Here is a 15,414-nt window from a genome sequence, read left to right on the forward strand (position 1 = left end):
CGCATTCATAACTTTACGAATTTCCACTACCTACACAGCACACAACTGTACCTAATCAATTAGTAGTTCTGTTCTGTTCTGTTCTGTTCCACTTATCCCTTTACACAGTTTACAAATGCAAAACACGTTCAACTGTTCATTTGCATATGGATCATCTTACATGGCATTATTATAATTTAGAGCGCATGTCATTTGATTTACGTACATTCAATCATAAATTATCCAACTTTTGGATGCAGCCAAATGTGCAGCGTGCCATGGCCCGGCTTGTTTGTTCATTTGAAATAAATTTCGGCGAATTTGCAGCTTTGCAGTTGCCATGGGGCTAGTGCACCTAACCATAATGGCAATTAATTAGGCATTTAATTTAATTAGCAGAGCAAATTGCCTACAGGTCATGCATGTACCCAGGCAGCCAAAAGATTTTCCCATAATTTTCGCTAATTTCTGGTTAAATGCAATGGAAATGATTATGGTTTGAGCAGCGCTTTGTTTGGGGCGTGGCGGGAGTGTAAAATTGAAACCCCAAAACAGTTCCATAAATTAATAAACATAATTTACACCTGTGTGCGTGTGTGTAGCTGTGGTGCTGTTGGATATTACATTAATGCGAAATGTCATGAATTTCAATTTGAAAACAGATGGGGGACACACCAAGGGAAACGCATAAATGGCAAACGTTGTTGTTCCTTTTGCTTCTTTTCTATTATGTACATATGTATACCTGTACATATGTATAGCTCAGATTTAAGATACATTTCTGCCATGTGACAAACTTGGGGCAATTTCCGTTCCACGGAAATGTGCACAATTTAATTTTGGCCCCGAGGTGACTGTGCTGAGGGGTCTGCTCACATTTTTCCCTCACATTTCACTCAAGCAACATCTTTTTGGCCTAGCCAAGCAGAAGTTTCTGAGACAAGCAACTCCAGCTCCATATCTTCATCTTGCGGATGGTATCTTCGTCCCCACTGAGAGTTGATAATTTTCTGCTTGAGTGTGCCGCAGACATGCCGCAACTTCTGTTGCTGCTTGCCTCTGCTGCTGCTGTTGCTTTTAATTAGAATTAGCAAGTAGTCGCTTGCCACAAAAATGAAATGTACTCACACACACACACACATGACGTGGGGAATAGCTGACTCCAATGACTTCAGCGAAACAACATCTAAGGGGCTGTGCTCTCTCTCCCCCCTTTAAGATAATTTTGCCGTGAAAACATAAATTCAAGTTGTTTTTATGGCCCCACACACGCACAGCCGCACACACAATCACGTTTTTCTGGGCACCACCCCAACTATGTAACCGAAAATTTTCTTGGAAAATTAACAGCACTCGTGGCTTTGATTTATCGAGATAAGCGGATGTTGTTGCTTTGGCTCATTGTTCGTCGCTGCTGCTGCTGCTGCTGCTCTCAGGAAGGGTCTTTAGGGCTGTGGGAAGGGGGTCTCAGCTTCACATTTTGTCAGGGCTCTTGCTCGCTCCTCTATGCAGATATGCAGATTGATTTTTCGGGGTGCTTTAATTAAGTTATCTAGTTGGGGATTTTGATAAATGGTTTCGACGCTTCGTTACGGCGAGTAATTGAAAATGAAGGCTAAACGATGTTGGCCATTAAGAAGGTTACAGTTGGTGGAACTTAAAACCGAAAACAGTAAACGGAAGCTCTTGATTTAGTTTGCTTAAATTAAAGTTTATAAAACAGAGGAAATGCCTTGACAAAGACATTAAATGACAGTTGATATTATAATTAAAAGTGGGTAGGTGTCGAGTCATGATATAATTTAATGAACAGAGTTTTAGCTAAGGTTGAGAGTTAGTTAAAATTGTTGAAAATCACAGCCAATGATTACCCATCAATTACTGCAACAATTAGCCATTAAAAATGAGTTCTGCTGTCTTCTAAAAACCATTAAAACTGAACCAGTTCCACCGTTGAACGACTGCCCACTAGGAACTGGGTCAACTGGTTCCGTTTTTTTGCCTTGAAGCCTCTGCCATAACGGCAGATAATGAACTGATTCAAGTGCCGCCCACAGCTGGCGGTGCCTGTGCTCTGTCTCCTTGGTCCGCCGATTGCTGTAAATTCTGTAAACTCTGAATGCAACGCACTATTTAAGCACCTCGGTCGAAATGACAGACACATAAATTAATTAAAAGTCGGAAACAGATAAAAAATATAAATAAAGTAAAAGAAAAGCAAAGGCAAAGGCGAAGAAAAGAGCGGAGTGGTGGCAACGACACAAACAAATTACACATGAGCCAAGCGGCCGCGACAGTTTGGCTGACAATAATTAAAGCAACTGTGAGTGGAGACAGCCCCACAACAACAACAACAACAGCAACAGAAAGAACAACAACAACAACCTTATAAACAACATGGAACAATGCAACAACAAACAGCTGCACGCACATCTCACATCGTGCCACAGAAGCTGCAGCAGCGGCAGCAGCCACAGCCGCAGCCAGCAGTCCCATCAGCCGCATCAGCCTCATCCTCAATGCTCTCTCCCACATCCTCTCTGCGGCATCAAAGAAGAAGGCTGTCGAGTCACGGCTCCTCACAGCTCTCATATGCAGTTTTTGAAGGGCGGCAGGCGGCAGTCGCCTGCACATGCAACTCCATGTGGCAATTATGTGGATGCAACGCACACAAATTGAAAAAGTAAACCAACTGCAACTGCACAGCCAACATGCGAGTTGATCCAAAAACCCATGCAGATACCAGCTACAGTGAAGCAGCTGGAGACGGAATTCGATGGAAAAAACTTTAAATATAAAATTGGAAATAATTTTCCCAGTTTTCCCATATAAATTTAAATGATAATCTTCCCCTAAAGCAACTGAAATTATTTTATCGGCAGCTGCTGCTAGTTCCTTTATCGAAGCTCCACTGTTTTCTGACAATTTTCAACTGCAATTTTCTCTCACAATTTGTCATGCCCCTTTACTTGGCAGTTACTCACTCACCCAACTCTTAATGATAATAATCTTCGTTCACACACACAGAATCCACTCTCCGGCAATGTTTAATTGTTAAACAAATATGCAGCAAAAGAAGAGAAGAGCTGAGACACAGACCCAGCCAGCCAGGCACTGGGGCAGCATTAAAGGCCATGCCCGAGCATTTACTTAGTTTTATTACAGCTGACCCTCGGAGGTCGTGGTTTACTTATTCTCCATTTGAGTTTTTATCTGACTTTGGGAAGAGCTCTTCTTTTTTTTAAGTGGGTAGAAAAAGTTATGTACTCGTCAGATAAGACGACCGCCAGTTAAAGTGTTTATTTGGACACGCTGTGGCATGTGGGTAGCTCTTGTTTTTTCTGAATGAGAAAAGTTCTCATCCAATTAGTGGAGATAATTGTTGGGGAGTCAACTGAAACTCGACTAAAATGTCTGCACTTATAAGTGCAGAAATTTGAACAAGTTTTTAGTTCAATTAAAAGGAATGTGAAAGAGAGAATTGCATTTTGGTGTTTTTTCATGAATAAATGAAAATGCTGCTTCCACTCGACTAAACTCTAAATAAAATATAAACTGAAAGAAATGCCAATAGAAACCTGCAACAATTGCGAATAAAAAGTGCAACAATTGCAAATAAAAAGTAAAACAATTGCGAGCTATTTGCATAATTTATTGTAAATATTCTGTTATATAATAAATGCAACGAAAAAACATATTATATCATTGGCAAAATGTATAAAATATCTAACCGAAAACCCACACATTTAATATTTGTCTAATTTATGGCCATTTTTTTGTTATTTGTTATACTAAAATTTCACCAAACAATTTCAACTCACATACAACGGAGCAACTTTTTCTCATGCAAATATTTGCCATCTGTTTGCCTTTGTCGGCCTTTACCTTTGAGTTGGAAAATACAACAGAAATATCTCGAATTTCTATCTGTGCTTGTGGGATAATAAATACCAAAGCCTCTTCGAGCCATTTAGGGGTATTTAAGGTGATTTTATTTGAGCTACAAATACAACTTTATCTAAGCCAAAAACCAAAGTCAACTCGAACCCAAAGTCAGATGTCAATTGGCTAATTAAAAGCCAACTGCAGCGATAACCTTTTATGTCAGTTTCAAGTTGAGCTTTATATTTGTTTTGAACAAATTTATCTTTCACTTTTGCCTGCAGTTCAAGTTTGTTTGTCGCTGCGGTTGCAATCTTATTTTATTTTTAAATTTAAGTTCAATAACACGCAGCACAGCACAGGCCTTAAATGTAACTTGATTAATCACATTTGTAATGAACTTTTTCTCGTTTTTCTTCTCTCTCATTGCAGCATAACCGCAAAAACAAATCTTGAAATTATGGTAAGTTAATAACCCTAATTTGAGTACAAATTTACATGAGAACGAGCAGTATTTAGGGAACCGTTTCCCCCGTCTGTCCCTGAGGTAAAATATATCATAATTTGTGCGAAGGGAAATGAATATTTTATAACCAGCAAAAAACAAAGCGAGGACAGCAACTTTGTACTTTTTTTTGTTTGCCAGGGTATGTGGGGGAGTTGCAAGGTGTTTTGGGTTCACGGGAAAGTTTGTAAAAGGGAAAAAAATATTAAAGAAATGCTTAAAGCCAACAGCGATTTATGGAGCATTTTTGAGCAATATTTAAATGACTAAAATTCTGCTTAGATTTTCCCATTTAAAAGGTATTCCCACAGTCTAAATTCCCGCTAAATCTTGTACCATATTTAACTTTTCAACTTGTGAGTCAGTGGGTTGCTCTCCTAGCTTGCCATTTTGACCGCTTAATGTGGAATGAGTAATGTTTAAATGTAACCAGGACAATGGCAGCGAAGATGTTGCCAAAGGGAGTTGGGTACGGAGCCAGAACACGAGGAATTTCCCTCGACTCGGGTTGCTCTCATGCAATTTATATACGACACTTGCCCTGGCAACACCGCCAGCAGCCAGCAGCAGCACCATCCACCAGCAGCATCCTTCAGCACCATCCACCAACACCCAAACTGGGTCACAACATGTATCCATGTATGTATTCATGTGAAGAGCTCCACTTGCTCTGAATGTTGTCTATTTCGAAGCACAGCTCACGTTGTTCTTGGCTCTTTAAATTTGTTGTGTTACATCCTGGCTGCCTGTCAGCCAGCAGTCGGTTTGATTGAATTTCAATTTTAATGCCCAATGGGTTCCGGTCCCGTGCCAACCAAAAGTCATAAAGTTTGTGCTCGATTTTTGGTCAAAAGTTTCCAGGTCATTTATCTCGGAGCTTAGCCCGGGCTCAGTCTCCAATTATTGTGATGGGTTTTCGGGCTGGGACCACCTAAGAAAAGTTTTCATTAATGTAAAAATACTTGGCACACTCATTAGAGTCCATTTGTTTGTGACATTGTCCACTTCGGGTCCCTCTCTGTGCTCCGTCTTTGGGATGATAAATGTGTCCATAATGCGGCCTAATTGCGGCATCATTAGAGGCAGAGAGGCGCCTCTTAGGCCTGATTGCCCTGGCCCATGGCGAGTACTCGTACGCACACTTGAAATGGATTGGCAGTCAGTCCCCCCGGTCCCCCGACGAGTTGAGTGTTTTGAGACTATGACTTTTGGCCATGGAAATGACACACTCCTCCGCAATGGTATCCCTCTGGCAGCAGGGGCTGTCATGTTGTATTGGCAACGAAGCAAATCAAATTTAATGATGAGCTCAGATTGGAGCACATGTCTTTTACGCCCGAGCTGTGATTCCGGCTATCTATGTGCCCATCTATCTATGTGCTGTATCTCCATACGAGTATCTCTATCCAATCCAATTCAATGCCGTGTCTATCACCCGGTGAAGTTGGCGTAAACAACAACAGACACATTGGAGTGACGAATTTAATGCGCTGCCTCGTACGCTCGGGCCACCCAGGACCTTTGCCATTTTGCAAAAGCTAACGAAGCGAATGGCAAACAGGGAACGACAGGCAACACACACCAACACCTCGAGCGAGCTGTGACCGTAATATACTGTATTTTATTTATAGCATAATTTTAGGTGCCTCGCACAGGACAACAACAAAGTGTTGAAAAAGGACACAGCACACACACACACACACAAATGAAAGAACTTAACAGCTGAAAGAGTTTCTCCCCGATCCTAATTTACTTTTGGCTTAGTTGTAAAATTTCGGCTTTATTTCGCGCCTTTTCAACCTGACTTTCAGACCATCTTTTGTGCGTATAAACGGTGCTGGCTGATGCGAAATTTCTAGGTTCTCCACGAGCGCTGCATCCAATTCCAGGTGAAAGTTCTGCAGCAGTTTGATCAGCGCAACTTTGATGACCATTTTGGCAAAGTTTTGCCCTGCGAGAAAACATTTTCTTAGTTTCGGTGGCTAAGTTTTGGGTAGCTGAAAACTTACCCACACACTGAGCTCCACCAATGCCGAACCCAATGAAGGCATTGCTCTGGCACTCCGCAGACTTTTCTGTATGTAGAAACCTTAAAGGTTTGTATTTCATGGGCTCGCTGAAGTACCGCTCATCGCGGTGTATGGCCAGCAGGGGCACCATCAGAGTTTTGCCCTCATCAATCGTAAACTTAGTGTTGGGCAGCGTATAACTTTTGCGGCAAATGCGTTCAATGATGGGTAATGGTGGGTACTTGCGAACGGTTTCTAAGGAGAGAGAAAGATTGTATTTCTACACCAATTTAGGTCTACTTTGACCCACCTTTAAGACACATATCCATGTACTTGAGACCCTCAAGTTCCTCAAACTTCAGCAAACCATTCTCTATGCTTAGTTCCTTGATTTCAGCTTGAAGTTTCTCCACTATGAGCGGTTCTTGTAGTATCTCAAAGAGTGTTAGTGTTATGTTAGAGGACACCGAATCCAGCGATACTTTGAGCAGCTCCTCAGCCACTTTGGCCACGCGTTTGATGGACAAGAGTTTGTCTTGTTCTGTTTAGAAGGAAGAGAGTTGTCAGAGATAATGATTCAATGCCAAATCTGTGTCTAGCTCACCATTATCCATATCTATTTGCCACTTGTCACCGCAAATGTCATTGCCATTGCGGAATCTAATCAGTAATTGGAGTATATCCTTGCGTATAAGCCCATGTTCCTCGCGGTGCTCAACGCCCTGCTTGATGAGATCTCTGAGACGATAGGTGAAGGAGGATTTCTGTGGCAGGCGACTTAGCGTGCTTTGGGGGATTAAGTATAGAGATTAAATAAAAATCAAAGAAGGATTTTTGTTGGCTTACAATGATTGCAAACTGCCATGTCCTGCGCTCACATAGCTGCTGAGTATGTGATCCTTCTGCTCAAAGTTGTTGACATCCAAACCGTAGATAAGATTGCCTATAATGTTGATGGCATAACTGAAAATAAATCTCTTAGAATGTCTCCTTTTGGTTGCTTTGCAAGACTCCCACTCACACTCTCAACATTTGCTGCAAATCCAGTTCCAGGGTCCCAACCTGTGCCTGTTCCAAGTGCAGCAAATGGGCTGTCAAATGATCTCCCACACGCTGCACATGGCCAAACATCTCCGACAGCCGTTTGGTGGCAAATATTGGCGACAGCTTCTCCAGCAGATTGAATCGCCTGTAGCCCTTGACATAGTCCCATTTGAGATCATTAAAGTGTCCATTCGACTGCTGGAGTATCGTTTGAGCCAATTCCACATTGCGAACGATGAGCACCGGCCGAAAGAAGCAGTAGATGCCCAAGAGACGATCACGGCCCGTCTGGTAGGCCTCACAGATGGCCTCCACATGTCGGAATTCCCGACGATAGGCCTGATGCAGGAAAGACCACGAGATGCCGGCCCTTTCCGAGGGGAAGCCCTTGCGTCGCCAGTGGCTATAGATGTGTCGCACAGCCAGAAAGATCACCGAATACAGCAGAATGGGCAGCAGCAGCCACATGTCGTTGGGAAGTGAAGTGAAGTTCTTTGAAGATGTTGTTGAAACGCTGACGGGCCTTGATAGACTGAGGACAGAGTCGGCCACGGGGATCACAGAAAGAGTCTCTCGTCTCTCGTCTCGTCTTGTCTCACAGATAATTACTATGAGTTGGCAGGGCTGGCCTGCCTGACTGCCTCGAATGTTTGCCCTGGATGAAGATGAACGAAATCGAAAGTCGCGATCGGACCGGCACTCGTCTGCCAACTGACAAGACAAAACTGCAAGTCAATCTTGTCTGACCAAAAACAATATTCAATCGAAGCACACAAAGCATGCCGGCCACATGCTATCACATTCAGTTATCTCTCCCGCTCTTGCTGTCTCTGACTCTGTTGCGCCCTGCAAGCCACTGTTTGTTGTCTCTTTCGCACGTGGTTTTTGCCTGATAATGGGATTCCAGCGTCTGGCTGCTGCCTGCTGCCCTTCGCTGCACGTCCTGATAATAATTTATACAGCAGCGGCTGCCATGTACCATGTCATTATCAAAGTCTGGACAAGTTTTTTGGTGTTCCAAAAGTGATACTTGATGCTCAGTGTTGGGTGGGGGTATATAGGAACAGGGGAGCAGCTAGGGAGAGTTAGTTCGAGGAGGTGGAAGGAAGATCTACCATGGATAAAGATCTCATAATAACCAAGGAGTAGACTGGAGAAGATCTAAACTAAGAGATAAAGAAAATTATATCTTTAGATATATGATTCGAGGTAGAATTTAGTCGTCTCCCTTTTACTATATTTATTCTATACTCATTCCTGCTTCAGTCTCTCGCTCTCCCTACATCTTCCTCTCTCTGTCTGAGCTGACAAGTGGCATGCCCTCCCTTACTTATACTTAGTTCAGATAAGACTTAGCATCTATTAGCTACTTAGTACCGAGTACCGAGTGCTATTGTACTTCTCCCTTAGACAGCGCATTCGTCACAGACTCTTATCAGAAGAAATTGTTCTGCCAGAGGCAGAGATCATTGCATGGCAATCTCCGGGTGAGCAGCACCTAAGGTGAACACTTGGAAACAGATTGGCACAAAATAAATGAAAGAAATACGGGATGAGCTGTCTGATAGTTGGGAGATTTGTTTGGCTTTGTATAGTAGGTAATTATAATTAGGTTATTAGGTAATTTAGCGAGCAACTAATGATGGCGCTTAGGTTTAGATTGAGTAAGCAATTTGCTGGAATTACTCATGGGGTAAGACCAGCAAGATTTGGCATTGCTACTTCTCTCCTCCAATGGCGGAAAATCTTCAATTTCTGTGCTTGTTTTTGTAATCCAAGACTTTAATTTCCAATAAACAAACTAAGCAAACTTTCATAACAATCTGCAATCTCTTTCGCAATCATTATTTCCATTACGCATTATTGTCAGTTGCTTTTTCTGCCTTCAAGCAATTATTGTTTTAGCCGCACGGACAGACAGCCAGACTGGCAGCCAGACAGGTAGCCTCGAAAGTGTCAATTTCAGTGCCTAACCAAGTGTGCACGAAGGCAATTCCTGCTCCCAAAAAGGGAAGTTGTTAATCACGCCCCTTTGCATGCCACACCGTTCGTTGCAAAAATGCAAATTGTGTAAAAAAAAAAACAACAAAAAGTTGCGACTAAAAATGCATGAAAATTGTTGGCATTGTCGCTGCCACACCGGAGGCAATTTTCCAGCGGAGCGAGCGGTGAAAGCAGGAGCAAGAGAGAGAGAAAGAGAGGTAGAGGTATCCACTTGTTGCCTGCTGCTGCACATAATTGCTGTTGCCCCTGGGAATTTGATTTAAATGAGCCCCTATCCCAGCCATCCATACATGCATATATTTGCGGCTTATATGGAGCAGGTTTCATGGAGTTATGCCACAGAATTTCTCACAAGCCCTGGGTTAGCAGTTCATTGGGTTTCGGGTGAGGGAACTGGGAATCGGAGTATCTGGGAATCGAACGAGCCCACATTGACTGACTGCTGGCAATTGTCCTTTCAATTGACTGCTTGCCAAAAGCAATTCCAATATTACTTTATTGAGTTGGCACAACCGACTCTGTACTCTCTGGGCATCTGCTTTATCGATGAGGCCTTGTGCCAACTCATGGCAGTGGCTACACCAGCAACAGCTTGTTGCCATGGCTCATCAGGAACAGTAGCAAGTCATGCCAGAAATTGAATGAAGTTGGCAAATATTGCAGTGGCGTTTGCCCACTTTTTGTGGCTACAAAATGACTTGACAGATCCTGTAGCAGCATCGGGGCAAAGATGGGCTTGGGCACAATTACGGCCAAATTTCCAAAGAACTTTCAAGATGGTTTTTTGATGGAGATTGAGTAACGATCAAGTTTGTATGCAAATTACATAATATTTAATTGAGGGAGTTGCCCTTTAAGATTCATTTTCTTAAATTTTTTTAGGTTTTTGCTTAACCGTTTACTTTAAAGTAATTAGAGTGGTCCAAATGGAGACTGAAAGACTAGTCTTATGTGCAGAAAAACGGCCTGATGTCTCGGCTTTTGCTGTTTTGTTTTACCAATTTTCAAAATATATTTCCAAGATACTCATTGCCATTTGACAGTTTATTAGTTCAAGAACATCTCTAAAAAATTGTCAGCTGATTATTTCAACGAAAAAAGAAAAGTAAATGTCAGTCTCCATATCCATAAACACATATTCAATTATATTATACAATTATAATTATAATGCCCGACATTCAATCTCCTTTTTGTGCTCATAGTTATGGCTTTTTAGTCATCCAAATGAACAAATGTTCAATGATTGAATTGAATGATTCACTCAGTCGATGAGGCATTTGTTTTGCATTATTTCAGCCACAGACACGTGTCGTCGTATTCACTTTGCACGTTCTGTTCGCACATTCTCACACACATCTGTTCGAACATTGTATATTCCCTCAAAAGGTAATTATTCCACGACAAAGAATATGTCCTATAGCTGCTTTTTTCCACTGTGCTTTTTCCCAAGAAAAATTACGTAAATATTACATCTTTTTTTGCTATTTTAATTTGCTCATAAATCAAAATGTTTTGGGGCCCCCAGAGTACAATGAAATTTGAGTGAGAGAACGCAGTGGATGGGGAAGGAGATGCGACGAAAACGAAACTTGTTAGTCAGCCACTTGACAGACAAGCTATAGTCGGATATGCTTGCCCCATCTTCCCACTCCCGGACACATCCTGGCACTCGCTCCCTGTAGGATAGTTGACAATGCAAAGCTTTGTTTGAAATATGGTTGGTGCACGTACCCTGGAAAGAGTACGAGTATGGGCATGAGAGAACAAGGGAATGCAGTCGTGAAAATGTACATATGAAATGGGTGTAAGGAAAGGTTTGTGATTTCATTATGTGTATTGATTCTTGATGATAAAGGAACACCTCCATTAGGGCCATGTTTATTAGTCTCAATGAGAACTAGAATTATAGTTACTAAGTAACTACATTCGCTGCTCCATACATTTTCCATTATCCATGCTCCATAAATTCTTTAAAATGCATTGGAAATATTTTAGGTTCTCCTTTTTTCGGTAGCAGGTATTTTCTAGTCGAAATATCACCCCTTTTCACGTTTGTTCTCCATCACAGAATCTACTGTGAAGTTCATGAACAAATGCTAAAAAGCAAACAGCGTAAAACATACTATATATAAACAAATATATATGTATTCTCATATTTACATGCAAATTACTCATTGAGATGATGAGTGCAACCAGTGAGCAGAGGAGAGCCGCTAGTGGGCTGCGGCTGGGGCTTGGGGTAAACAGCGGTTGAGGTTGAGATGCGCCAAGTTTGAGTGAGAAATTTGCATGTTTATGCGAAAAAATATTTTGGTTGTTTGTTATGAAAATGTTCGCATTTGTCGTGTGAGAAGAGAGTGAGGAAGAAAAAATAAATGACATTCCTGTTGGCTGCTGGCAAATGCGCGATTTGTGGCAGGAACCACTTATGTATACATATGTACATACGAGTATACATATTTACATATACATATGTATGTATACATCCTTAAAGTCTGCATTTTGATATACAACTTTCTGTCTGGTGTTTGAAGGAAGTGTCAGCGCCAAGGCACTTGATGCAAATGCAAATTTTCTCTCTACGTAAATTGGATTTTAATAACAAATTCAATTTAACTTGCAGCACTTTTTTGCTGTTGTTTTTTATTATTTGGGGGATACACATGCTCGCACGTGGAGCGGCTATAACAATAATTGGTTTTGGGTTCTTCTTGGGGGCGGAGAGAGAGAGAAAGAGAAGGTCAGGCCCTGGCCAGGCGAGACGGAGAGGCTTTTGTGCATTTTAATTGAATTTCCAGTGACTGAAAAAATTAAATCACTGCACGTAGCCGCCCGTCCCCTGATAGTTGTAGTTCCCGATGCACTTGAGTGAGTTTCCATAAAGCGCAGAGAGATCTATGGCAGAAACCAGTTCCAAAATGAACCAGAAATTAACATAAAGGTTGAGAGTCGGGTTAAACTGTAGGAGTTTGCCCGAGCCATTGTTAGAAATCACGGGCACGCCCACCAGCTTGCCCCTCCTGCAGCTAACGGTACGCAATTGTTGCAAGTCGGCAACAAATTGTTTGATTTCTGTTTGTGACTGGCTCTCTTTTTTCATGTCAACATTTTCACTGACCTGCCCCACTGGGGGGAAAGCCGTGTGCAGCGAGGGGGCTGCCATGGCTGGCAAAATTCTTTGACAATTCAAGTGAATCATAAGTTTGATTGATGGCCAATAATAGCTTTGATTGATATGTATCTGATGCCAAGAGTATCTGAAATTCGCTTTGGCTCTTTTGGTGCTTCATTTTGGTATTTCTGTATTTTATTCTCATTCATTCCATTTCTTGTTTGGCCTGTCAATTTCAAACATTTGTCAAACGACACAACAAATAAAGTGAAATATGAAATTTTGTGACAGTTTCCCAGTGCTCAGTGCCCCCGGGGCGTGCTCGTGGCTCAGGCTTGACCTGAAAATGATTTTTGTGTTTTTCGTTCTTTAATAAAGTTTAGGCGGAAATTTAAAGCGTTAGTGTTGGAGTTTTCAAGCAATTTTAAGGTTATTAATGGATAGAGCGTCAGGCCATCTTTTAGGGGAAATTTTATAGGAAATTGGTTAAGGAATTGATTTATCTCTAGCCTTTATATGAGTAAAAACCTCACTCAGTCTTTTATCTTCTTTAATATTTACCCTACAGATTCCCTTGATAAACCTTTACCTTCACCTACAACTGATCTCCCAAGCGCACAGACAAATATTTGATTTATCTTTTGGCGTAGATCTTCGCTCATTTCGTGTGGACAACCTCCCAGCAATTTAGCCCCCAAGAGCAGCACGAAAGCCCCAATTAATTGCCAAATTGTATACGGCTAAATATAATTGCCATAAATAACAGCCAGCAAGCCTTTGCCTTTTTTCTTTGTGTGGCTCCTCTGCGTTGTTGATTTTGGTCGATTATTAGCTCAAAATACACACGAGGCCATAAATAACAGCGAGGAAAAAAATTACGCATACGCTGCGTGGAGCGATGGAAAAATTTGACATTGAACTTGCGGCTTCCCATTCGATTCGAAAGCGCTGAAGGCCAACTGGAAGGACATGCAAATGGGGGAGGACTCATAGAGGGTTGGCGTTTGGTCTGTAGGGGGTGACTGGTGGCATTAAATATTCATTTGGCAGGCGGCTGCCATGACAACAATAAAAATGTCCCCAACAGAGAGTTAGATGTGAGAACAAAAGGAAAATAAACATGCGGTTGGTATAGCGACTAGCAGCTATCGATTGATTGGAAATAGGAAAAACTGAAGGAGAATGAAGCAGTGAAGAGCGAGGGAAAATATCCTTGACAGCTAAGCCACACTGTGACAAAGAGCGACAAGGAGGCGCAGGCAGCAAAACTCTTGCCTATGCATGTTGCCAAAGGAACAGAATATGCCCCACTAAAACCACAATTAATGGGTAGGAAAAGCAAAGCAAAAGAGGGACAACATTTTTAATTGTTTGACCAAAACGTTCGATATAGACAAAAGGTTCTCTCACTCTACCCCCCGCCCCTAGAGACAGTCCCCGAGTGGGTGGCTGGGATGTTGGGTGGGCGCTCGTAATGAAGCCACATAAATCTCGGCACTAAATATATTTCGCCAAAGATTGGGGAGCTGGAGACTAGCAGGCAAAGTGAGGCAATTAATCTTACCCTCAAGATATATGTATATACAGACATATATATAAACTTTTTTTCTTGCTGTTTGTTGCTGGCCGAACCCGGCGGGGACACGTAAAAAAGTACTCAAGGGAACGTCGCTGCCGTCGCTTCCCCGTGGAGGACATCTAGGTTCCGGTAAAAGTAATAGCACAATAAATGTGCATCAGGCTTGCCCAAGAATCACCGCAGTTAAGGTTTGTCCTCCGTCTCCCCTGTGCGTGTAAATTATAGATAACCGTGTTAATGTTGCAGCATCCCCTGTGTAGGGAAGCGACCCTCTGCCGCATAACTTTTGTGGCCTGCCCCAAACAAACAAAGTTTGTTCCTTCTGCAAAACTTTTTTCTCTGGCCATGGCTTGGGCCTAAAAGTGTGCCAAAAGCAGCGCCACGGATGTACGAGATGCTCGTACATTTCCAGAGCAACTTCCTGCGTGTCCTGGACAAATTTCCTGCCAGCCCCAACCACAAGTTTGTCGCCGCCCCTTGTTGAAATGCCAAGCACTTTTCCAGGGTTTCCCTCCGACCCCAAACATATTTGCTGATTATTATTTATTGTTGGCCACGTCTCTCGGGGTGGAGGGAGAGCGAATTTAAAGACACGTTCAAGTGTTTAGCACTTTCCATTTTAACGCTAAAAACTTTACAGGTTTCTCCTGCTCTAGCGGGGCCGGAGGGTTGGCAAAAATTAGCAATTTAAATAATTTAATTACGCCGTGACCTGCAATTTTGTGGCGTTAATTAAAACGTGCCCCTCCCATGTCCACGTGCTAGCGGCTGTGGCACTTCCCAAAAAACTTTTTGGTCTAGCAAAATTATAACGCTCCTGATTCATTAGTTATGCCCTTTGGATCTGCCTGCCTGCCTGTAAATTGGATGTACATAAGTACACGTAGTAGTTTACGCTCAACTTTTTCTTTTTCTTTCGTTTTTTTTCCAGGTTTTTTAGGTATTTGCATGGAACGTGAGTTCTTTGATATGGAGATTCTGTTTCGGTGGCATGGGGGAGTGGGAGGGAATGCTGGGAATGTGTTCTGGTGGAATGCAACCAACCAAATTGGTTTTTGCTTATACGAGACTATTTTCTGTTTATATTTGGTTACAATTTAAATGAAATTTACAAGGTGCAAAATTGGTTAAAAGAAATATTGGCTTAACGTTTTTTACGATGAAAAATTGGTGGAAAATTGGCATAAAGTTTTTTGTGCAAATATCAAACATGAAAGTGTGAAAGAAATATAGTTTTAATTTGATTTTAGTGTATATTTTTTAACGAGATTTCCCCTTGGGTGCGGTTTGTTTAATTTTG

At 42.0% G+C, this 15,414-nt stretch overlaps 2 protein-coding genes across 2 annotated transcripts in view; one reads left to right on the forward strand and one right to left on the reverse strand.

The window, feature by feature from the left end:
• The window catches only part of LOC117900584, a 47,577-nt gene that overhangs the window by 29,852 nt on the left and 2,311 nt on the right, over window positions 1-15,414 (forward strand). Inside the window, exon 3 of the mRNA XM_034810994.1 lies at window positions 4,294-4,324. Within this exon, the coding sequence (XP_034666885.1) occupies window positions 4,322-4,324 (3 nt within the window). The 5' untranslated portion in view covers window positions 4,294-4,321. The remainder of the gene's footprint in view (window positions 1-4,293; window positions 4,325-15,414) is intronic.
• On the reverse strand, window positions 5,968-8,080 carry LOC117900583 (probable cytochrome P450 310a1). The gene is made up of 6 exons (XM_034810993.1): window positions 7,397-8,080; window positions 7,222-7,338; window positions 6,980-7,161; window positions 6,686-6,916; window positions 6,376-6,630; window positions 5,968-6,317 (listed from the first exon to the last, which is right to left on the reverse strand). Exons 1-6 carry the CDS (start codon window positions 7,885-7,887, stop codon window positions 6,127-6,129), a joined length of 1,467 nt encoding a protein of 488 aa, XP_034666884.1. The 5' UTR covers window positions 7,888-8,080; the 3' UTR covers window positions 5,968-6,126.

This window comes from Drosophila subobscura, chromosome U (genome assembly GCF_008121235.1).
Source record: "Drosophila subobscura isolate 14011-0131.10 chromosome U, UCBerk_Dsub_1.0, whole genome shotgun sequence".
NCBI classification, from domain to species: domain Eukaryota; kingdom Metazoa; phylum Arthropoda; class Insecta; order Diptera; family Drosophilidae; genus Drosophila; species Drosophila subobscura.

Coding starts and splice junctions, on each gene's coding strand:
- LOC117900583 (XM_034810993.1), bottom strand. CDS start 7,887: ATGTGGCTGCTGCTGCCCATTCTGCTGTATTCGGTGATCTTTCTGGCT. Junction 7,162..7,221: donor CATGGCAGTTTGCAATCATT/GTAAGCCAACAA, acceptor AATCCCCCAAAG/CACGCTAAGTCGCCTGCCAC. Junction 6,917..6,979: donor GCAAATAGATATGGATAATG/GTGAGCTAGACA, acceptor CCTTCTAAACAG/AACAAGACAAACTCTTGTCC.